Below are 25,510 nucleotides of genomic sequence, written 5' to 3'. Positions count from 1 at the left end.
TTTACCAAAAGCACAAACAATCTATTCTCAAACCTTTTTCTCAACCATTCTGCAACATCATAGAAACATAGAAGATAGGAGCAGGAGTAGGCCATTCAGCCCCTCGAGCCTGCTCTGCCATTCAATCCGATCATGGCTGATCATCCAAATTCAGTACCCGGTCCCTGCTTTCTCCCCATACCCCTGGATCCCTTTAGCCTTAAGAAATATATCCAACTCCTTCTTGAATATATTGGGGCAGTAATTCCTCCCCAAACACGTGAGTACGGAAGGGGTACTCTCGCGTCTGGCCGGAGGAAATGCCGGTTTTCAGCATGCACAGCGCATGCGCTGAAAACCGGCATTTCCTCTCCTCTAACCCAAGAGGTGAAGCGGCTTGCGCGTGCGCTGTAGGGGGCAGCGCGTGCGTCTTGGATTTCCTGTTTTGGGGGATTTGCGCATGTGTAAAGGCCTCCGGTCTTTATGCTTGTAAAAAGCACACGTAAGTATTTATTTTTACAGGTAAGTGGTGTTTTAGTGCAATTTAGAATTTTTTTCCCCCCACAGGTTTATTATTTTAAAGAATCTACAATAAGGTAAGTTTAGTTTTAGACCCTTTTTATTAAAAATTTATTTTTTTCAAAAAAAATTGTTTAAATTATTTTTTTAAACTTATTTATACTTAATTTAATGATTGGGATGTTTTTTTAAATTTTATTTAAAGTTTAAGTAGTGTTTTGGGGTGCAGTACTTCTCATGAGTTTGACAGTTCTTACTCTCAAACTTATGAATGAAGTTTCCCCTCCCCTGATTGGCTGAACAGTGCTCACCTGATCCCAGCCGGCACATCGCACTAACTACGCCGCTGGGTCAGGTTAGCACAGCGCGCCGACATCAGAACCGGGCCACTGACAGGAAATCCACTGCGGGCCAGGTTTCAGATGTCGGCACGCCGGGTAAGTGCACATCGGGGGCTTGCACGCGCGGCAAGCCCCCGACACCAAGTTCTGGGCCATTTAATGAATTGGCCTCTACTGCCTTCTGTGGTAGAGAATTCCACAGGTTCACCACTGTCTGGGTGAAGAAATTCCTCCTCATTTCTGTCCTAAATGGCCTACCCCTTCTCCTTAGACTGTGACCCCTGGTTCTGGACTCCCCGACCATCGGGAACATCCTTCCAGCATCTAGTCTGTCTAGTCCTGTTAGAATTTTATAAGTTTCGATGAGATCCCCTCCCATTCTTCTAAACTCCAGCGAGTACAAGCCCAATCGATCCAATCTCTCCTCATACGTCATTCCTGCTATCCCAGGTATCAGCCTGGTGAATCTTCGCTGAACTCCTTCCATGGCAAAAACATCCTTCCTCAGATAAGGTGACCAAAACTGCACACAATACTCCAGATGTGGTCTCACCAAGGCCCTGTACAACTGCAGCAAGACATCCTTGTTCCTGTACTCAAACCCTCTCGCTACGAAGGCCAACATACCATTTGCCTTCTTAACCGCCTGCTGCACCTGCATGCTTACCTTCAGCGACTGGTGCACAAGGACACCCAGGTCTCGTTGCACTTCCCCTTCTCCTAATCTATTGCCATTCAGATAATAATCTGCCTTCCTGTTTTTGCTACCAAAGTGGATAACCTCACATTTATCTACGTTATATTGCATCTGCCATGCTTCTGCCCAATCACCCAACCTGTCCAAATCATCCTGGAGTTTCTCGGCATCCTCCTCACAGCACACACGTCCACCCAGCTTTGTGTCGTCTGCAAATTTGGAGATATTACATCTAGTTCCCTTGTCTAGATCATTAATATATAGTGAATAGCTGGGGTCCAAGGACCGATCCCTGCGGTACCCCACTAGTCACTGCCTGCCACTTGGAAAAAGACCCGTTTATTCCAACTCTTTGCTTTCTGTCTGCCAACCAGTTCTCTATCCAAGTCAGTACCTTGCCCCCAATCCCATGTGCCTTAACTTTACACGCTAATCTCTTATGCGAGACCTTATCGAAAGCCTTCTGAAAGTCAGTAGGAGTTATGAACAAGTAGGCCAGAATGTGGTCTTAAATTTGAACTGGATAGCGGGGTTGAGATTGTGAACGCTCCATGTGGATAATTATGGGTAGAAACCCAGATACTACCACTCTTGCTGGTGTACCAATCTATTTCACTGCAAGAAGATTTTGAAGAGGTCACAAATTAGTATGTTTGACATGATATGTAGGTTAAACTTACGGATATATTTTTACAATATGAGCATGAGAGAATATATGACCTCATTTATTAAAGATGCGTCAACGGCAAACATGATTTTCAAAGCATGCACACTTTCATTGAAACCAAGCAATCGATTAAGGGTAAAAGTACTTGCAATAGCTGGTTAAAATCTGATAAAATTGCTTTACAGTGATCCAAATGGAAGAAAGAATTAAAACTGTAATCAAATATTAAAAAGGTACAATTCAATTTTTTTTTTACATGTATTGCAAATCCAAAAAGCACAGCTTAAAAATACCTTAAGATTGCTCTTTTTTCTTTCAGAATCTTCGGCCATTTCGTGAGTTCGGACAGTAGTCTTGGGTGAACTATTTTGCATGTTACCTGGAAAACGCCAATGTAAAGATCAAGAAATGTATTCCAACTCTCAAAAAAGCTAATCTGCAGCAGCACAGAGGAACATCACTGGAGATTTGTTTAAAGTAGTTGTGGAGGAGCCGTCTACAGCACTAAACATAAAAAGATGTGAACTGTACAAATAGAGCCACTTGGCTATTGATAATATTTTTCCTGAGTGGACTTGACATCATAACAAACACTCAATATCATAAATGTTCTATGTCCATGGGACAGGACAATAATCCAATCATGAGGCAACACAAATATACTGATATACAGGAAACTTTCTGACGGGACCGAGCTGGTGCCGTAACATCAAAAGTGCCGGACATACCAGAGTTAATGTTTAAACATACAGAACTGAGAAGCTCTGTGTGAGTCAACAAACCCTGTTGCTTAGCAACAGCTTCAAAACAATCGGCTGCAGCTGCAAGCGTCTGTAGCTGAAGCTTTTGCTATAGCTACAGACCTTGCAGTGCTTGACTGGGGAAAAAAAAGCAACGAGAACTAAAAAAACATAGAAAACAGCTCCTGATTTTTGCCGTTAGATCGAGTATTCCGGACATATAACCTCCAGATAAACCAAAGTTTCCTGTACCTCACACCACTGAGCTCACCAACGTTACTGCGAAAGAAAAATCAAAATGAGTTTCCTCAGCGTACTGGCATACACCTCGATTCTGATTCAGTGGCAGATGGTTCTACTGAAATAAATGGAGACATGTGGCAACATATGCAAGATGAATTTTCATTTAATAGTTGTATATAAGCTCTTTGCAATTACTGTTTCTAATGTTTTATGAGATCTACAAATCTCCTGTCGTGCTGTACAAACTGAGCCAGAAGTTTTAAATAAGAGGTGGTATGCCAAGTAATAGGACATGGAGCACTGACTTAATGGCATTGAAGGTGATCCTAGGATTTGGGAGCACTAGGTATTCTTGGAACACTGGAGAAGGAGGTTCAGAGAATATTGGAGCAGGGCTGGAATCACTGGGAGGGGCCCTGGGATCTGGATACAGCAGCCTAGTGTTTGTGGCACTGGACTAGCAACCCAGAGGTTGACTGTTCAAATTCCACCATGGTAAATTATTCAGCCAGCACCAGCACCAGGAAATGTGACCATCAAAGCTGCCGAATTGTCTGTAAAAACATAACCGGTTCACTAATATCCTTCAGGGAATGGAACCTACCCTACCCAGTCTGACCTACATGTCTAATTCCACATTATGTGGTCACCTCAATGTCCGCTGAAGTTGTCTAGAAAGCTGTTCAGTTGTAAACAATCCCTACAGCACATGATAAGAGAAATATTGGACACAGCTATTAGGCAACAACCTATGCACCAACCTAGGCACCTGGACAAGACTCTGGCAAATAAGGGATTAGATTCTGTCCATGTGGCTAGGTTACTTAAGCTCGAAAGCCAGGGGAGAACAAGGGGGCATCTGCACAAATTATAAAAGTATAGAGTTAGATTAGATGATAGGAAGTACCTTTGACAGAGACCTCTGGATTAAGTTATCAGTATGTTCAGTGGGTATGGGTTTGCTGCAAACATTCAAAAAAGAGCTTGATGAGTTCCTGTGGGTGGAAGGCATTTTGAGTAATGGAAGATAGACGTGTTAATAGAGATAGTGGTACCAGTCACCATGGTCTCAAGCTTACTTTATTGCCTGTGGAGGTCAGAGAGGAATTTCCCAGGTGTTTTTCTCCCTGTATTAGCTTAAAGTCTTTTCCCCCTGCTTTTGTCTCTCACAGGAGAGTGCGACTGCGGGGTTTAATGGTGTACGTAGGTTGCAACATGTCAGGGTGGGGCAGGCTTGATGGGCCAGCTGGTCTTTACCAGTCCTTCTTTATCGTATGGTCGTATATATGTTCATCATCCCGGCCCAGCCAACCCTGCAAAGTGCTCCTCACTAACATCTGGCCCAGCTAGTCTGACACAGTCACATTCAGAGTCTTATCTATGAACCAACATCCCAGATACATCCATCACCATACCTGGGTATATCCTATCCCACCGCAGATTAGACCCATTAGAAGTGGAAGCACAGTGGCACACAATTGGGTGGGCTTGGTTTTGTAAAGTCAACAGCGACTTTACATCCCATCAAGTTTCATGGCTTCAGGTTAAACAAGGCTGAGGAAGCCTCCTACCAATTACGACCTATCGCACCACTCAACTGACAAATCAGTACTCTTCCATATTGAACACCACTTGGAGGCAGCACTGAAGAAAGCAAGGGCACATAATTTATTCTTGCTGGGGACTTCAACGTCCACCACCAAAAATAGCTCGCTAGTACCACCACTGATCGAGCTAGCCAAAATCCGGGCTTAGATTTGGTGAAGGAAGCAACATGAGTGCATAATCTACATGACCTCCTCTTCACCAATCCAGCTATCGCTGACATGTCTGCTCAGGATAAAACTGACAGGAGTGGCCACCGCGCAGTCTTTACATAGAATATACAGCACAGAAACAGGCCATTCGACCCAACCAGTCCATGCTGGCATTTATGCGCCACTCGAGCCTCCTCCCATCCTTTCTCATCTAACTATCAGCATAACCCTCTATTCCCTTCTCCCTCATATGCTTATCTACCCTCCCCTTAAATGCATCTATACTATTCGCCTCAACCACTCCCTGTGGTAGCGAGGTGCACATTCTCACCACTCTCTGGGTAAAGAAGTTCCTTCTGAATTCCCCATTTGATTTCTTGGTGACTAGCTTATATTGATGGCCTCTAGTTTTGCTCTTCAAGTGGAAGCACTCCCTGTGTCTACCCTATCAAAACCTTTCATAATTTTAAAGGCCTCTATTAGGTCACCCCTCAGCCTTCTCTTTTCAAGAGAAAAAAGAGACCCAGCCTGTTCATCCTTTCCTGAGCGGTATAAGCTCGCAGTTCTGGTATCATCCTTGTAAATCTTTTTTGCACCCTCGCCAGTGCCTCTACATCCTTTTTATAATATGGCGACCAGAACTGTACACAGTATTCCAAATAAGGTCTAACCAAGATTCAATAGAAGTTTAGCATAACTGTTCTACTTTTCAATTCTATCCTTCTAGAAATAAACCCTAGTGCTTGGTTTGCTTTTATTATGGCCTTAATGACCAACATTGCAACTTTTAATGATTTGTGTATTTGTACTCCCAGATTCCTTTGCTCTTCTATCCCATTTAGATTCTTATATTCCAATATGTGACCTCATTTTTCTTACCAAAATTTAATGCCTCACACTTATCTATGTTGAAATTCATTTGCCAATTATATGCCCATTCTTCAAGTTTATTAATGTCGTCTTCCAAGTTGTTGCAATCCTCCTCAGTGCTGTATCCCTCCCAATTTGGTGTCATCCGTAAATTTAGAAATAGTGTTTTTGCTTCCAAAGTCTAAATTGTTAATATAAATTGTGAACAAGTGGTCCCAGCACTGATCCTTGTGAGACTCCACTTCTCACCTTCTGCCACTCTGAATAGCTACCCTTTACCCCTACTCTCTGTCTTGCAGCCAGCTAGCTATCCATTCTGCCAGTCTTTGTGAAGACAAAGTCTTATCTTCACAGTAAGGACACCTACCATCATATAGTGTGGCACTATGGCTATGCTAAATGGGACAGGCCAAGGACAGATCTAGCAGCCCAAAACCAGGTATCCATGACGTGCTCCAAACCACCAGCAGAACTGTCCACACCACAAGCTGTAACCTCAGCCTGACACGTCCCTTGCTCCTCCATCTTCATCAAGTCAGGCGACCAGGTACTGCAGTGTAGTGGTTTTGTTACTGGATTAATAATTCAGAGAATGAGTTCAAATCCCACTATGGCAGTTTGAGAATTTGAATTCAGTTTTTAAAAAAATCAGAAAATATAAAGTGGACAATAGTAAAAGTGACCATGATGCAGTCAGATTGTTGTAAAAATCCAACTTGTTCATTAATGTCCTTTTAGGAAAGGAAACCTTGCATGCTTACCCCATTTTGTCCTATATGTGACTCCAGTCCCACACTAATGTGGCCCACATCAACGTGGTTGACTCTCAACTGCCCTCTGCAAGCCACTCGGTTGTCTCAAATCACTAATGCAGCAGTTCAGGAAGGCCCAACACCACCTTCTCAGGTAAACTAGAGAGGGGTAATAAATGCTGGCCTTGCGAAAATCAAGTTTAAAAAAAGACCTGCCTTGGTGCAATGTGAGGCGCAGAAAAGCATGCCAGGAGCAGCACCAGGCATACCTTAGAATGAAGCACCACCTACAACAACCTGCATGCTGCACACAAAATGCAGCAGGCTGCAGATGGATGAGTGAAACTCTGTAGCCTTCCACATCTAGTTGAAAATAACAGCAGACCATCAGGCAACTGAGAACATCCTAGCTGCAGTGCTTAAGGCCTGCACACCAGAACTAGTTGCCCCCCTAGCTAAGCTATTTCAGGCCAGCTATGCCACTGGCATCTACCCGACAACATGGAAATTTGATCAAACATGCCCTATCCATAAAAAGGACAAATCTAACCCGGACAACCAGCCTCACCCCAGTCATCAAAGTGATGGAAGGAGGCAGCAACTATGCCATCAAGTGACACCTACTCACCAATAACCTGTTTGCTGACGCTCAGTTTGGATTCTACTAGAAACACTCAGCTCCAGGCCTTGTCACAATCTTGATCCAGACATGGACACAACAGCTGAATGTCAGAAGAGAGATGACAGTAGCTCCCCTCAACATCAAGACAGCATTCGATCAAGTATGGCACCAAGGAGCCCTAGCAAAACTGAGGTACCTGGAGTTATACCTACATGAAGGAAAATGGTTGTGGTCATTGAAGGCTAATTATTGCAGCTTCAGGACATCACTGCCAGAGGTCCTCAGGATAGCGTCCTCAGCCCAATCACCTTCAGCTGCTTCAACAACGACCTTCCCTCCATCGTAAGGTCAGGAGTAGAACAGTTCACTGACGATTCCAGTGTTCAGCCCCATTCACAACTCCTATGATAATGAAGCAGCCTGTGTCAGCCTGGAGAACATCAAGGCTTGGGCTGAAAAGTGACAGGTAACATTCATGCCACCTAACTGAAAGATAATGATCATCTCCAACAAGATCCAATTGCATCTTCTTGACCTTCATCAGCACCACCATCATCAGAGTCCCTCATCATCAGTATCTAGCAGTCTCCATTGATCAGTAGCTTAACTGGAATAGCCATAATCAACAACGTGGCTCCAAGAGCTGGGTACTCAGGTGTGCAAATCCTCTCTGGCATCTACATGGCTCAAACCATGAGCATGATGGAATACTCACCAATCACAGCTGCAACAACATTCAAGCCACCTAACCTGATTCAGGACAGAGCAGTCCACTTGTGCCACTGGAATTATTATCCACCACATGCGCACTTTTTCTGCAGTATGCACTATTGACTGAATGCAGTACAGCAACTCAGTTAGCTTACTTCAACAGCATCTGCCAGCCCCATGGCCTCTGTCACAAAGAAGGACATGAGCAGCAATGTTATGGGATCATCACCTCCAAGTTTCCCTCTAAGTCACACACCACCCTGACCTGAATTTATACTGCCATTCCTTTACCATCCCTAGGTTAAGATCCTAAATTTTCCTACTTAACAACATTGCAATAGTACCATCACAAGGATTACAGTGGTTCAAGGTGGCGTCCCACAAACGCCTTCTCAGAAGAAAATTAAAGTTTGGCAATAAAAATGTGGCTTTTCTAATGTCACCCACATCCCAAGAAGAAAATTTTAAAAATGGACAGGGCGGGTGGAGGCTAATCCTGCAGTCAGGAAGCAGTGGGAATACAGTCTAGGGACTTGTGAACACTGAGGGGGCTGTCAAAAGAAGGTGAGTCCCAGGAACCATCAGGACCAAAGGGGATTTTCAAGCATTAGAGTGGAGGTTGCTGGGATCTAGCAGGAGCAGGATCTAGCATTCTTGTAAGGACCAGAAAAATAGGACCCAAACTGCCCAAGACCCCTTTGCAACCATCACGATCGAACCCCCCACCATATTAGCCTCCCCACCTTTTGCACCCTAAGATACACAACCACGGCTTTCCCACTATTAGTGGTTCTTATTTTTATAATCTTGGGAGGTAAAAATATTTAGCTGAAGTCCGTCTTGTGAGACAGTCCGAGGCCTTGAAATAAAAAGAGACAATTCAATGAAAAAATGTAATCATTCTACTGTATTGTGAAATACGTAATATTTCTGAAGCTTTTAGTTTAAAACTTTATTTTGGACATGGAAAATTTCAGTTACTGAGAAAAATGGCAGACAAAACTTCTTCAAGAAGCAATTTGAGTCATTTATTGGTTCATCAACAAACCATTACAGCGAAATCTTGATATGCTGAGCTACAGTTTTTAAATTGTGGCATGTTGACATACAAGTTTTCCATTATAAAATCATGGCACAGGAGGTACGGTTAACATGTACAGAAACAGCACGGCACAGTCAAGATTCTTAATATATAGAAACTTTTGATTTGAGCTTCCTAAACAGAAATAAATTTTACTAATGCAGTTTTTTGGTGTCCAAGGTTGTTTTTAATAGAAATCATATCATAACTTTCAGCGGAGTTACTCAAATTCACAGTATAAATAGCAAAAATGTTAAAATAAAACACATAATAAAATGACCTTATTTCAAAAATTAAAATCAGGGACACTGGATATTACAAAGGAATAATTCCGAAATTGTACTTTCAGACTAATCCAACTTTTCCACAGGTCTATGGTTTTCTAAATATGCATCAATTACTGTGTCATATCAAATTAGTTTTATACAATCATCTTGTATACCACCCATCTAATTTCATAATTTTTAAATTCAAAGTGTCAAATCTCATCAAATATGTAGATAGAAATATTCTGCAAATATTTAATATAGAAGTGAAGATGGAAATGAATCACTATTTTTCACATTTGAAAACTTTAATTACATGAGGAGTTAATTTGGACAAAATTCATTATGCCCAAATATCTCTAAATGTTGACATGTGAATTTATAATGGTAAAAAATTGACAAAAAATGTAAAATATATACAACTTCACATATTCCATCAAGTCCCATAAGTTGTTCTATCACACAACCTATGTGATACAGGTCGGGTGACAGAACAACTGGTGGGATTTAGGTCAGTGTTCATTTCCTGTCCCTGGATAGTTGATGAGGGTAATTCGGTTGACATTGGCCCAGATTTTGCTGTAATAATGGCGAGGCGATCAGCGCTCGCAATTATTACAGGGTAAATCTGACAGCAACTTCAGCGTGCGCACATGCGCAGTTAAACGCAGAAATCCCGAAGTTGCTGTCAAAGATACCCTGCTCCTCCACAGGGTGCGCTGTTGCAGTCCTCGCTGATAGACTTGGCACTGAAATCACTTTAATGGCGTGAACTTGGGGTACTTGCCCACTAGTTCTGCACTAAAAACGGCTGAAAAGGTTAGGGCTGGTGCATTTAGGAGTGAATGAGTTTTTAAACAGCGTAATAAGTGATAATTATTGCTGAACAACCTCTCCGGCCCTGAAAATTGAATTTTACAAATGTGGCGTCTCAGTCCCTCAGAAGAAAATTAATGTTGCAGAAGTAAAAATTAAAATAACTTTTTTTTAAAACTTTTTCTATTTATCTCTTCTATCTCTCTCCCTAAATCCCATCTGTATTACCCAATCTTTATTTTGTTTTCTCCAAGTCACTTAAAATATAATTTATACTTTCTGCTTTGGACTCTACATGTGGAAACTTCAATCTGATTGGTTGAAGAGCATGGCTGTTGCTTTCCCTGTTCAGACGCCGCAGATCACCTGTAGAGAGCGCTGCGCTGGAAAGGGCACGGATTAGTGAAAATCTCCACCAACAAGTCCGTGAATAATCTGTGGTCAGTGGTCAGCGAGGGCGTTCCTTCACCAGAGAGTAAAATCCGGCCAATTGTCCACCTGGTTTTTCAGAAAGCTTTTAATAAGGTACCTCACACTAAGTTACTCACAAGATAGAATCTTGTGGTATCAGTGGGAATTTGATACGCTGGATTAGGAATTGGCTCAAATTCCCCCAAAAGTTGTAGTCAACAGTTGTAAATCAGCCTGGAGGCACGCTATTAGTGGTGTCACCCAGGGTTGGTGTTAAGCTCACTACTCACTAATGATCTGGACAGTGGTGTTGGGGGTGTGGTCAGTAAGTTCAGATGATACTAAGATTTGTGAAAGGGTTGAAACAGTAGTGGAGACAATCTTTTGCAATAGGATTTAGATGCCATTATTAAGGAAGTGGTAACAGGGTACTTATAAAATCATAATATGATTAGGCAGAGTCAACAGGGGTTTATGAAAGGTAGATAGTGTTTGATAAATTTATGAGAGTTTTTTTTGAGGATGTAACTAGCAGGGTAGATAAAATGGAACCAGTGGATGTAGTATATTTGGATTTGCAAAAGGCATTCGATAAGGTGCCACATAAAAGGTTGTTAAGCAAGATATGGGCACATGGAGTTGGGGGTAAGGTATTGGCATGGATAAAGGATTGGTTAACAGATTAGGGATAAACGGGTCATTTTCAGATTGGCAGGCTGTAACTAGTGGGATGCCACAAGGATCAGTGTTTGGGCCTCAGCTATTCACAATCTATATGAATGACTTAGATGAAGGGACAGAGTGCAATGTATCCATGTTTTCTGACGATTCAAAGCTAGGCGGAAAAGTAAGGTGTGAGGAAGACACAAAGCGCCTGCAAAGGGATATAGACAGGTTAAGTGAGTGGGCAATAAGGAGTAATATGGAGATGGAGTATAATGTGGGGAAATGTGAGGTTATTCACTTTGGCAGGAAGAATAGAAAAACAGAATATTTTTTAAATAGTGAGAAACTTAAATGTTGGTGTTCAGAGAGATTTAGGTGTCCTAGTACAAGAAACACAGAGAGTGAGCATGCAGGTACGGCAAGCAGTTAGGAAGGCAAATGGCATGTTGGCCTTTATTGCTAGAGGGTTGGAGTACAAGAGGAAGTCTTGCTACAATTGTACAGGGCTCTGGTGAGACCACACCTGGAGTACGGTGCACAGTTTTAGTCTCCTTATTTAAGGAAGGATATACTTGCCTTAGAGACGGTGCAACGAACGTTCACTAAATTGATTCCTGGGATGAGAGGGCTGTCCTATGATGAGAGATTGTGTAGAATGGGCCTATACTCTCTGGAGTTTAGAAGAATGAGAGGTGATCTCATTGAAACATTCTGAGGGCAATTGACAGGGTAGATGCGGAGAGATTGTTTCCCCTGGCTGGAGAGTCTAGAACTAGGGGGCATAGCCTCAGAATAAGGGGCTGGCCTTTTAAGACTGAGATGGGGAGGAATTTCTTCACTCAGAGGGTTGTGAATTTTTGGAATTCTTTGCCCCAAAGTTGAGTATATTCAAGGCTGAGATAGCTGGATTAAATCCAGAGGAATTAGGGGATAGGGCAGGAAAATGGAGTTGAGGTCGAAGCCACGATCTTATTGAATGGCGGAGCAGGCTTGAGGGGCCGTATGGCCTACTCCTGCTCCTAATTCTTATGTACTAGGGGAATGGGCCAAACAATGGCAAATGGCAGTTAGATCAATGCAATGTCATGCATGTAGGTAGGACACACACAGAATATTCATAATTTACAGGAAATGATACTGAAAGCAAATGAGAGAGAAAATGAAATAACAACAGAAAATGCTGGAAATACTCAGCAGGCCAGGCAGCATCCGTGGAGAAACAGAGTTAACGTTTCAGGTCTGGGACCCTTCATCTTCATTCATCATGATGAAGGGTCCCAGACCTGAAACGTTAACTCTGTTTCTCTCGCCACGGATGCTGCCTGGCCTGCTGAGAATTTCCAGCATTTTCTGTTGTTATTTCAGATTTCCAGCATCCGCAGTATTTTGCTATCGAGAGAGAAAATGATCTAGGTGTTATTGTGCACAGCGCACTGAAGGTTCACGACCAATCCAGAGACACCATACTCAAAGCAAACAGTATAGTGGGTTGTATTAATAGAACCATTTAGCACAAATCAAAGGGCACCGTTCTGTCATGATACAGGTCATTGGTTAGACCACATCTGGAGTACTGCACCCAGTTTTGGTCCCAATCACATGATATTGGGTGATATTTTGACTTTGGAAAAGGTTCAGAGAGGAGCTGGGTCTATGTGCTTGAGAGCAGCATACATAGACTTAGAGGCGACCTGATGGAGGTGTACAAAATAATGAAAGTGCTGAATTGCGTGCCTATTGATAGATTATTTCAGTTTGACAGATAGGGGAGGAAAAGGGACATGCATTTGAATTACAAAAAACTAGGAATAGGCTAGATGTTGGGTGGTTCGTCTTTTCCGAGTAGTAAGCCTCTGGAATGCATTGCCGGCTTGTATGCCGTGTGCTGACTCTGCATGCCCTCAAGAGGGAGCTGGACCGGTTCTGGGCTGGGGCAGAGATCACATCATATAGAAGGTAAGTGGATTAACAGTTAATGTACACATGATCTTTTCCTGTCCGTCATTTTCCTATGTTCTCAACCACTCATAACAGCCTAGATTTGGACTTGATCATTTTGCCCAATGCGGTTATTCTTGAGCTGAATTTGGACTGTGCTGTCTGAGCATATGCATTGTGCCTAATTTCCCAGGAGACAACAGTATCATTGTCAGCTTCTGGCAATTTCTGCTCAGTTGTCATTCAAAATAGTTTGTAGAAAAGTTGGGGAACATATTTCAAAAGCTTTATTTCGAACTGTATTTATATTACCTGTTCTTTTAAAAAGAGCGATTACATGTGTGCATGCACATAGGAGATTGGGGAGGGGGAGGGGGGAAGGAGAGATAAAAAGAAAAAAACTGCCTCTGCAATTTTGTCATGCTATAATTACACCTACCCACCAGTGGTGGTGCAATTGCTCCTCAGTTTTGTGCCTCGCTCTCCAGTCTCCACTGCAGAGAACCTCCTATTCGCTAATCAGCTACACTTTGCTTCCCAAATTTCCTTAAATTTTGCTGGTTAACCATACAAGTAAAAATGAGAATGTATAACTTTAAAATCTGAGCTGTGTTCCAATTATCCTCGTCATCTAATCTCACTTCATCTGAAGACTTGGTCTTTACTCCCTGTGTGCAATGTCATGGGAGATTGACTAGTATCCGAATAAAAGTCTTACTCCTGCACACATCCAATCTACAAAATATGCTGTCATGCATTTTGTCACATTTTCCGAGCTGCCTATGTAAACATTTCACTCTATACTGAGTGTATTACTGTATTCTTTTCCACAGAAATTGGTTAGTGCTTTCTAAAGATATTTTAAACCACCATTTTTCAGTAACTGAATATTATGTTCAAAATAAAAGTTTAAATAAAATAAATATTTCACAATAACATTTAAAATTTTATCCATTGAATTAACTTTTTCATCCTTTAATACCCCATCAGTTCCCCATACTATCTTGAAAACTACAATCAAATCACCCCTTAACTTTCTAAATTCCAGGGAATAAACCCTAATATGTAATCTCTTTGTAATTTAACCCTTGGAGTCTGGGTGTCATTCTGGTAAACCTACGCTGCACTCCTTCCAAGGCCAACATATCCTTCCTAAGGTGTGGTGCCCAGAACTGCTCACAGTGCTCCAGGTGTGGTCTAACCAGGGCTTTGTATAGCTGCAGCATAACTTCTACCCCCTTGTATTCTAGTCCTCTGGGTATAAAGGCCAGCATTCCATTAGCCCTTTTGATTATTTTCTGTCCCTGTTCTTGACATTTTAATGATCTATGTACATGGAGCCCCCAAGATTCTTTGGACCTCCACTGTTTCTAGCTTGTCACCATTTAGAAAATACCCTGTTCTATCCTTTTTAGGTGCAAAGCGGATGACCTCACATTTGCCTACATTGAAATCCATTTGCCACAGTTTTGCCCATTCGCTTAATCTATTAATATCTTTTTTGTAATTTTATGCTTCCATCGCTGCCTATCTTTTGTCTCATTGGCAAACTTGGATATGTGGCTTTCCATCCCATCATCCAAGTCGTTAATAAATACAGTGAATAGTTAAGGCCCTAACACAGATCCTTGTGGGACACCACTAGTCACATCCTGTCAATTAGAGTACCTGCCCATTATCCATATTCTCGGTCTCCTGCCGCTCAGCCAATTTCCTAACCAGGTCAATAACTTGCCTTCAATTTCATGAGCTAGATAATCGGTTTATAGGCCATGGCAGCACGGTCTCAGTACTTCACTGAAGTGTCAGCCTACATTATAGCTTCCTCCTTCACAGTGATGCCAGATCAAAGGGCCCTCAAACCAGTTCTGCCAAACTCCAGGTCCATTCCTCGGTACTACCAAAATCCAGGACCACCCTCCAGTGCTATCAAACCACAGGACTGCCCCCAAATGCATTTAAATTGATTTAGTCACTGTAAAGCTGGGACCCTAATGTTATGCCCTAAATGGCATAAATATCCTAACTGTTACTAACAGCAGATCCTCTCACTCATTGTGAGAAATACCACAGGAGATCTACACGTAAGATTTTAATGTCTGCACATATTTATATCTACAAACTTCCCGTGATCATGCCTTTGTCACAGTTTTGTGTCAACTTTCCTCAATATAAATTCTTATGTCCAAATTTATAATGGAAATTGCCAAGCTATAATGATACCCTCCCACCAAATGTGGCCCTGTAGTGCCTCAGTCTGCTGTACCCCAGCTCCTCGGCCTTTATTGCCAAAATACTTCTTTGCTCCAACCAACTCTACTTCTCGGCTTTCCAAATTGCTGTCAGTTTTGCTATTTAACAAAATTTTATTAGACGATAAAAATGCTGTGGGTTGCAGCATTCCATTTCAAATAAAATTCAAAACACCCCGTCAGGTTCCATCTATGGGAAAGTTCATTATAAATGTGTTAACATTTAATTGCAGTAGAGGTCATAGTGTAGATGGCATGGTGAAAGGGGTTTTCAGTGTTGTTATGTCACATAACATTAGCTGCTAAATTAATAGGTGCCAAATAATGGCTGCATATAGCGACACCACTATTCCCGGCCAGAATGGAGATGATTGGGTAATTCCTCCGTCGATCATGCCTGCAAGTGACAGGGATTGATTGTGTGCACATAATTTGTACGTAACTATCCTCCACTCACTGCATTTTGCTGCAGAAAAACATCAATTTGTATTACATAAATATCCTCCACTCTGTACATTTTGCTGGAGAAATCACCATACTTTTATCGGGAGAAGTTGCTGCAGATTTCATCATGAGCTCTGTTTGTTGCAGACTCTTTTTAAATAGATTCCGTAAATAGACTTTGCTTGCTTTGCTCTTTGCTGAGTAAACAGCCTTTGTTTGCTGCAAAATAAATTGTTTGCTGCAAGTCCTGCTCTACCTCCAACTCACTGGCTGACACAATGGTGTCAATAGACACACCGCCAAAGGGGATAGGTTAACAGTGAAAAACCATTTTAGTCTGCATGCAGTTGCAGGCTCTGACCACCAAGCATCACTGCAGAGCAGCCCAAGATTGCCTTAGCCAGCAGCCATGATTGCATAGGCAAGTTTGAAATTGTGAAATTAAAATTTTTAAATATTTTTCTCTATGCCATCACAAATACCTTAGGTAGAACACTCCTTCTCAGAGCCATAAGCAGCCCAACTTCCCCTCCAGACCAAAGTGTTCAGCCCTTGACCAATAAGTAGCTCTACCAGTGACCCACTCAGGAACCCTCCATTGACTGGAATTTCACTCCACCTTCCTGGCTTTCTTAGCAGAGTCACACTAAAATCACAAACCCACACATAGCCAATCACTTCCACTCACTACTAGGCCCTGTATAAGCCAACTCCCCCTGCCCACTTGCTCACAATGGAGTACGACATACAACAACTTCTCCTGCCCACCCCGTTCTCATCAGATTCACACCGACTTCCAAACTTGTCCTCCACTGCTCAGTCATTAATGGGCTCATGTAGCTCATTATTCCCCCAGAGTCCCTAACAGCCTCCTATCCTTCTACCACTACAATGATAATCATTTCAGGCCTTCCCCATGCCCTACTGAACATCTTGGGTGGTTCCCCCCCCTTTCATTCAGCTGTGAATGATCAATGTTCCAGGCATTTCCCCACCCCTCACAGAACAACATTCTGGGCACAACCCAGAGTAGCATTTCAGCAACGCCTCCCTGTACTAAACAGCCTTCCATTCCCTGCCTTCCCCAACCACCTCCTCCCCTGTTCCCATCCCACCACCTCATTGCCCCTCTCCTCTACCCTTCTCTCCTATCCCCACACCCCTATCGAGGTGCAATTAACCCCTGCCCTCTCACACAGCTTGTCCTGAATATTCCATTTGGTTTTGACTTCCCATGTGCATTAGCACTGGAAAATCAACTATTAGTTGTGATTTTAAAAAAAAAATCTAAGCATCTTCAGTCATCAACTGCCAATAAGTGGTGGTTACAGATTCATACAGTCGTGATTTACTCACTTGTGGGTACACATTAATTTTACAAAGTACTCACCAAGTTTGTGTTGCGATGTCAAAAGCACAGATTCTCCATTCAGAAATCCATCTCCAGCACCATCCATAATGTTATCAGAGTTAGAAGCTCCCATGCCAATTTGAAAAGCTTGTTTCTGAACTCTCTCATCTACACCTTCAAATTTCTGATCTTGAAGAGACGTTACATTGCAAATCATTAAATCTAAATCCATTCCACCAGAACGTTGGGTTGGTGGTTCATTTATGACTGGCTTTGAAGTGGCATCTAATGTGGTGACACAGGTTATCTGTATCTCAGAGTCTGGTTCAGTATTTATACCATGATTTAATGCTTCTCCTCCATTTGTTGACAAAATATTACCTCTCCTGGGGTCTGAAAGCAAAGTTGGTTGTAAAGGGTGGCATTCATTCAAATCAACTTCCTTTATTCCTGTTCTACCATCCCAATTTAAATTGTTATTCTCTAAATTTGGAGTACAAAGTAAACTCTGATTATCTACGTACTGCACTTCGATATTATGGAAACCAGCTTTTTGGCTACCCAAGTCAGGTGATGAAAAATCCATTTCAGTTGGTTCACCGAATCCATTTCTTTCCTCACATCTTCCAGATGTGGCAACGCTGGCAACTTTTCCTGGCTCCGAGTTTCCTTCTTCCTCATCATCAATTATGATGGGCTCCACTGGAGACACAAAATCTTTTCCTATTGGTGGCAATGAAATATTCATTTCACTTCCTATGGATTCTGGATTTTGAAACACTGCATTTGAGGCATTGGTTTTATTTACTTGTGTGGTTGCAGGATAATTGGCAGAAAAGGAAGGTTCAATGAAAACAACATCATCGTCATCTTCCTCATCCTTCTCATTCTGGGAACAAGTTATGCTGCCTTCCACATGTTTCCAGCGGGAGTTATCAGAATTAGTTTTGAGAAGATTGCTCAAATTTTGAGAGCTATCAAAGGCCGCGGCTGCATTCGAGACTGCAGTTGACATATTAAGGTCACCATGTACTCCTCCTCCAATTCTAAAGTATTTTTGTTGTTCAATGCAATTGTCTTCTGGCGCTGAACTCATATCTACAGCTCCTTCATTATTCCCAACATTCATGTCTCAAGTACCAGCTGCATTAAAAAAGAAAGAATGTTGTTATTTCTATACTAGTAAGAATTACTTGTAAGTAGTTTTATCTCAAAGACTTAAGGTTAAGCAATTTCTTGATTTGCAAACTAACTTATTGATTGGATTCGCAATGTAACCATGTCCACCTAGCTTCGATAAGTGAAATTTTGTTCATGAATGATGAAGTTTCTTTTCTCTATGTTCACTTGGACAGTAGAAATAAAGCATTAATGTATTTGTATATCACATAAAATTAGGAAGTTAGAAAATGTTTTTTGTAGAAAAAATACATGCTCTAAGTGCTAAACATTTAATAAGACATTCCAAGAATCCAAGTACGATACCCCACCCCATTTCCGCCACCTCCAAAATGATCCCACCACCACCACCACGATAGGGTTCCCCTTGTCCTCACCTTTCACCCACCCAGCCTCCACATTCAACGGATCATCCTCCGCCATTTCCGCCACCTCCAAACGCATCTCCCCCTCCCCTCCCCTTTCAGCATTCCGTAGGGACCGCTCCCTCCGAGACACCCTAGTCCACTCCTCTATCACCCCCAACACCCCTTCCCCCGGCACCTTCCCGTGCAAGCGCAGGAGAGGCAACACCTGCCCTTATACCTCCTCCCTTCCCACTGTCCAGGGCCCCAAACACCCCTTCCAGGTGAAACAGCGATTTATTTGTACTTCTTGCAATCTAGTATACTGTATTCACTGCTCACAATGTGGTCTCCTCTACACTGGGGAGACCAAACGCAGATTGGGTGACCGCTTTGCGGAACACCTCCGTTCAGTCCGTAAGGATGACCCCGAGCTTCCGGTCGTCTGTCATTTCAATTCACCGCCCCATTCCCACTCGGACCTCACCGTACTCGGGCTCTTGCATTGTTCCACGGAAGCTCAGAGTAAGCTTGAGGAACAGCACCTCATCTTCCGATTAGGCATTTTACAGCCTTCCGGACTCAATATCGAGTTCAACAATTTCAGATCATAACCTCGGCCCCCATTACATTTTTACTTATTTTTTATCCACACCTTTGTTTTGGCCCTTTCCCCCCCCCCCTTTTTTTTTCTCTCTCCCACATGGCAGCTGTCTCCCACTCTGCCAGTGCATTTCACACCTAATCTAGAGCTGTCTTTTGTCTCTTTACTAGTCCTATCACCATCTTGTCTCGTTTTGAATACCTCTTAATGTCTCTTCACTTCTCTTTTGTTCTCTCCCAGCCTAGCCTCTTAATCTATTTCATTTCCTGTGCTTTTCCAGTCTTGATAAAGGGTTTGTCCCAAAACGTTGACTCTATTTTCTCTCCACAGATGTTGCCTGGCCTGCTGAGTTTTTCCAGCATTTTCTGTTGTTATTTCCAAGAATCCAAGGCACTCAACATGGTTTTTAGATCAAGAATAGCAGAAAATATACTGTAGAATTTTGATTTATATACACATGAATATAAGCAGTGAATATAAATATAATAAATTAATCGTGGGCGGGAGAGAAAGAGGGCAGGATTTTACATTTGTGACCAGGACAAACCAGTATCAATTTAACTGAATAGAAAATGAAACTGTAGAAGAACAAGACTATCAGATCAATAGCACAAAGGGGGAGCAGTATTTTTCTTGCAATTACAGTATTTGAACCAATAATCTAGAAAAAAATATTTACACTTGGATTATGCAAATACTTTAACAGTGGAATGGAAAAGAAAAATTAGGTGGGAAGGACTGCATTTTTATGAATGTAAACTTTTCTAAAAGCATTTTTTCCACCAGGATAATGATTAAATACTGTATGTCAGTATAGGGGAAGTCTAAACTACAGCCAAGAGGCTGACAGGCCCTGCTCACAAAGCCAAGGAAACCCAGCTCTATTTGCACATATATTTCTTACTCGCTGGTTTGTCCTGTTTGAACTTTGTGGGTCTGAATGTTTGGAAAGGGCTTTTCTTAGAGCTGCAGCCTCACTGGTGGATAAAGCCTAGATCAAAACGCCAACATCTAGTGATTAGTATCCACAGCTTGAAATATTAATAGTAACACTTATTTAGACTTTACATTTGTCTCATGAATGTCCACGGCACACACTTAAGTGGCCCATGAAAGCAAAAAGCTTGCCATTAATGATTTGAAGTCTCATTAAGAATATTGGTACCTATCCATGACACTTTAATGATCTACGTACATGGATCCCCAAGTCTCTCTGAACCCCCACTGCTTCTAGCCTTTCATCATTTAGAAAGTACACTGATCCTTTTAGGTCCAAAGTGGATGACCTCACACTTGCCTACATTGAAATCCATTTGCCAGTTTTGCCCATTCACTTAATCTATTAATATCTCTTTGTAATTTTATGCTTCCATCTACACTGCTTGGATATGTGGCTGTCTTTCCCATCAGCTAAGTCGTTAATAAATATAGTGAATAGTTGAGGCCCCAACACAGACCCCACATCCTGCCAGTTAGAGTACCTGCGCATTATCCCTACTCTGTCTTCTGCCACTCAGACAATTTCTTAACCAGGTCAATAATTTGCCCTCAATTCCATGAGCTTCAACTTTAGCTAACAATCTCTTATGAGGGACTTTAGCGAATGCCTCCTGGAGGTCCATATAATTAACATTCATTGACATTCCCCTGTCCACTACATTAGTCACCTCTTCAAAAAATTCGATCAGGTTCGTCAGGCATGACCTACCTTTTACAAATCCACGCTGGCTCCCTCTGATCAGCTGAAAATGTTTACTGTGTTCAGTCACTCCACATTAATTATAGACTCTAGCAATTTCCTGACAACAGATGTTAGGGTAACTGGTCTGTAAGTCCCCAGTTTCCCTCTCTCTCCTTTCTTAAATAGAGGAGTGACATGTGCAATTTTCCAGTCTAAAGGAACAGTTCCTGAATACTGTGGTAGAAGGCAAGTAATGACCAGATGTCTTCTCTTTCCCCCTCCCCTATTTATACCTTCAAGTTCGTTATAGGCTGAATAAACTCAGTTTAAGAACAAAAGCAAAGTTGAAAACTAGCCAAACTGTCCTCTTCTGAGTCAATAGTTCAGACTAGGCTAGAAGCCCAAATATGAGAGCAGCCTTCCAGGTAGGGCTGGTGCCAGCATGTGGTCCTCTCTACGTTTTTCTTAAAACAACTATTCTAAAGCATATAGCCATCTCCTGCTTGCTTTCAACATATGTGTACAAAAGCATGTGTTAGAGAGTGGGAGAAAATTTAATGCAACAGTGATGTGAGGTTCTACACTGACTGCAGCTGGAACTTTTTGGATTCACTCAAATGAAAACTTCAAACTAACAAATTGAAGGCTCATGGCTGCCTACACAAAGTGTCAAGAGGGAACTCTCTAAGGGTGGATATAAAGGTGATGTAGTCAAAGAAAATACTGCATTACAGATAGGCACTCTGTGAACATTACAAGGACTGATGTGAAGCCAAATGGAAGAAAATTATTTTAGCAGTGTACGCTGTATGCTGAGCCTGAAGTACTTTTCTACAAAGTGAAAGTATACACCGTGAGGTCCACAACCAAACATTAGATTATTTAATATACAAGAATATGTGTTTTAGCCCCAACAATTTAATCAGAATTATCCCCATAAGGGAGGGGAGAGGGTGGTGGAGGGTAATGAAGCATATTCTCTATTAGAGGCAATGTTCTTGATGTGCATCACTTCAGTTGCCACAGATATTACTAGTATTAACATAGATGAGCATATTGTTTTAGAAAGAATTAAGAACTTGAAAATAGATAAAAGCAGTCGGGCCAGTTGATATCCACCCGAGGGTCCTCAGGGAGATGGGGCATGTGCTGTGCGAGCCCCTAACCTGTATTTTTAATAGCTCACTGCACTCTGGAATGGTTCCTATAGACTGGAAGGAGGCTAATGTTGTCCCCAACTTTAAAAAAAGGTGACAAGACAGACCCGGGTAACTATAGGCCCATTAGTTTATCTGGATTCAGAACTGGTTGGCAGAATGCAGGCAAAAAGTAGTTATAGATGGATTTGGATCTGTTTGGAGACCAGTCACCAGTGGTGTCCTGCAGGAATCAGTGTTGGGACCGTTGCTCTTTACTAATCTTATTAATGATCTGGATGTAGGTGGTGGGGACACAGTCTGCAAATTTGCAGATGATACCAAGATCTGTGCGAGTGTTAGAACTGCAGATGATGTCTGGCTGTTTCAGGCAGATCTTAATGTGTTGGGAGATTGGGCTCAAGACTGGAAAATGAAGTATAACTTAGATAAGTGCAGTGTTATGCATGTGGGCAGGGCAAATGCACAACATTCATACACCCTTCAGGGAAAGGCATTAAAGATAGTGGAGATAGAAAGAGATTTGGGTATTCTAGTGCATACTGTAATGTATATACCTTTAAGTGGGGAACTATCTTTTACAGCTCATGTATACTGCAGTACCGGCAGTGACCACACCTGTATATAACACTGAGTAGTAATCTGTACAGATCAGTTCCCGTGTGAGCCACGTTGAGTAAACACCTGTTATACCGTTCTCCTGCAGTCTGTGTCTTATTATACACAGACACAACATTGGCGACGAGGCAAGTCGAACCTACCTGCAACTCTGCATCACCTCCCGGGGATTCGTTCCTGGAGATCAGTGGATTGGAGGTCAAGACCAGAGACTCGGGCGTCGACCACGGGCAACCGCCCAGTCATCCAGCAGAGACTTGAGAATTGCGGGGGAGGCTGTCGAGAGCCAGGCTTGGCTTTCCAGTCGAGGTGGTCCAGCGAAACGGGCTGGCAACAGGTAGTGCGCAGACCCTTCCCGGACAGCGGCGGGCTAGGGCCCGACCGAGCGGCACAGCAAAGGGCCGAGCAGCGTCGATGGGGGAGAGAAAGGGCAGAGCGCAGCCGGTGTTCAGGGGGCGAGCAGCAAAGAGAGGGAGAGAGAGACGCACAGAAACCCGCGAGGCGCCACCATTGCCACGAGGACCGCCGAGAGCGGCGTTGGCAGCAGCGCAGGAGAAGCACGCGAAACTACAGGGCGCCGCCATTCCCATGAGAACCGCCGGGAGCGGCGTTGGCAGCAGCGGGGGAGGAAGGAAAGCGCGGGAGATGCCATTTTAAGCCATTGGGAGACGCCATTTTAAACCACACCCAAAATGCCGAAGAGTGGCAGTATCACCGCATTTGACAATGAAGTCGAAGATTGGACTACATATGTCGAACGAATAGAGATATACTGCAAGGCAAATGAGGTGTCAGATGACAAGAAAGCGTCGGTATTGTTAAATTTAATGGCTGCAAAGACGTATGGTTTATTACGAAATCTAGTAACCCCAACGAAGCCAATGGAAAAGAGTTTTGAAGACATAGTAACGATACTACAGGAACATTTAAACCCCACACCACTGCTGATAGCAGAAAGATTCAAGTTTCACAAACGGAACCAGCATAAGGATGAAAGCAATGCTGATTATTTAACAGAACTGCGCAAACTATCGAAACACTGCCAGTTTGGAGCGGGACTGGCAGATACCTTAAGGGACAAGTTGTGTGTGGGCTTCAAAGTGAAGGAACCCAGAAACGGCTTTTATCTGAAAAGGACCTTACGCTGGAAAAGGCTTTCAACATTGTGGTATCATATGAAGCAGCAGCACGGGGCGCTGCAGAGATACAACAGAGACCGCAAGAATATGGCACAAACGAAATGTCATATGGAACAGAGAAGTGCTATCGCTGCGGCAGAACAACACACGACCAGAATGATTGCTGGTTCAAAGACAAAGTGTGCAGACAGTGTGGAAAAGTAGGACACATAGCACGAGTCTGCAGGTCGGGAAAGAAAACCAGCAATAAGAAACCTACCAAAGGAAAGTACAAGAAGGTACATAAGATGACAGAGAATAGTTCAGACGAACAAAAGAGTGATAACGACTCCGAAAGCAGGGAACTGAGTTGTCTGAAACTACATAATGTGATCACAACGGAGGATCACCGAACCATTTGGGTCACTCTCAAGATAGCAGGAGTCCAGGTAAAGATGGAATTGGACACAGGATCAGCCCTAACAGTCATAAACCGACGGGACTACGAGCGGCTATTCTCACACATACCCTTGAGAGACACAAAAATTATTTTGAAGACGTACACGGGGCAAAAAGTCTACCCCAAAGGAAAAATAAGGGTGACTGTTATATGTAACGGTAAGGAAACACCAAAACTAGACCTGTATGTATTGCAAGATGGAGGACCACCATCACTGGGACGTGAATGGATCCGGGAAATACAACTGGATTGGCATTCCATACAGGCACTGACTGTGGCTGACAAAAAGGATGACGACGTCACACCTGGGCGACTGTCAAAGATCCTAACTGACGCGAAAGAAGTGTTCCAGCAAGGACTCGGAACACTAAAAGGCATGACAGCGACGAATAAAATTGAAGAAAACGCAAGCCCAAAATTTTTTAAGGCCAGACCAGTACCTTATGCGATCCGCCCAGCCGTCGAAGCAGAGCTGGAGAGTCTGGAACGTTCAGGTGTACTGTCCAAGGTAGACTGGAGCAAGTGGGCTACACCCATTGTCCCTGTGATGAAAAAGTCGTTGAGCAGCACGCCTGGGGAACCAAGGAAGGTTCGCATCCGTGGGGACTTTAAGGTAACAGTGAACCCGGTCCTTCACACCGTACAATATCCACTTCCGCGGATTGAAGATATTTTCGCCTCGCTATCTGGAGGGAAACGCTTCACTAAGATTGATCTGGCCCAGGCGTATCTGCAAATGGAGGTAGAAGAAGCATCAAAAAAATACCTCACAATCAACACCCATAAAGGTCTCTACCAATACAACCTGCTGGTATTCAGGGTAGCATCAGCTCCGGCTATTTGGCAGAGGGCAATGGAACAAGTCCTGCAAGGGATCCCAGGGACCCAGTGTTATTTGGACGACATCCTGGTCACGGGCGAAAATGACAGTGATCACCTTGCCAACCTGGAGCAGGTGCTCACTAGATTGCAGGAATATGGGCTCCGAACTAACCGCCCCAAATGCAAGTTTTTTAGAAAACAGATCTCGTATTGTGGCCACGTTATCGATAAAGAGGGGTTACATAAGTCCCCAGAGAAGATTGAGGCAGTAGTCAAGGCTCCAGCACCGGAAAATGTGTCACAACTGAGGTCGTTCCTTGGGCTGGTAAACTACTACCATAAGTTCTTGCCAAATTTGTCTACAGTACTACACCCACTGAACACCCTACTGCAAACTGGGGTGC

The 25,510-nt window shown here is 42.9% G+C and overlaps 1 protein-coding gene across 1 annotated transcript in view; it reads right to left on the bottom strand.

Annotated features, from left to right (window-relative positions):
• The window catches only part of zmym2 (zinc finger, MYM-type 2), a 170,926-nt gene that overhangs the window by 101,401 nt on the left and 44,015 nt on the right, over nucleotides 1-25,510 (bottom strand). Inside the window, exons 2-3 of the mRNA XM_085999145.1 lie at nucleotides 17,163-18,266; nucleotides 2,497-2,582 (exon numbers count right to left, since the gene is read on the bottom strand). Coding sequence (XP_085855271.1) covers nucleotides 2,497-2,582; nucleotides 17,163-18,252 — 1,176 coding nt within the window. The 5' untranslated portion in view covers nucleotides 18,253-18,266. The remainder of the gene's footprint in view (nucleotides 1-2,496; nucleotides 2,583-17,162; nucleotides 18,267-25,510) is intronic.

Source organism: Somniosus microcephalus, chromosome 10 (genome assembly GCF_052327205.1).
Source record: "Somniosus microcephalus isolate GS21.2 chromosome 10, FLI_Smic_1.0, whole genome shotgun sequence".
Taxonomy (NCBI): domain Eukaryota; kingdom Metazoa; phylum Chordata; class Chondrichthyes; order Squaliformes; family Somniosidae; genus Somniosus; species Somniosus microcephalus.
This window is presented reverse-complemented; position numbering and strand designations above follow the sequence as displayed.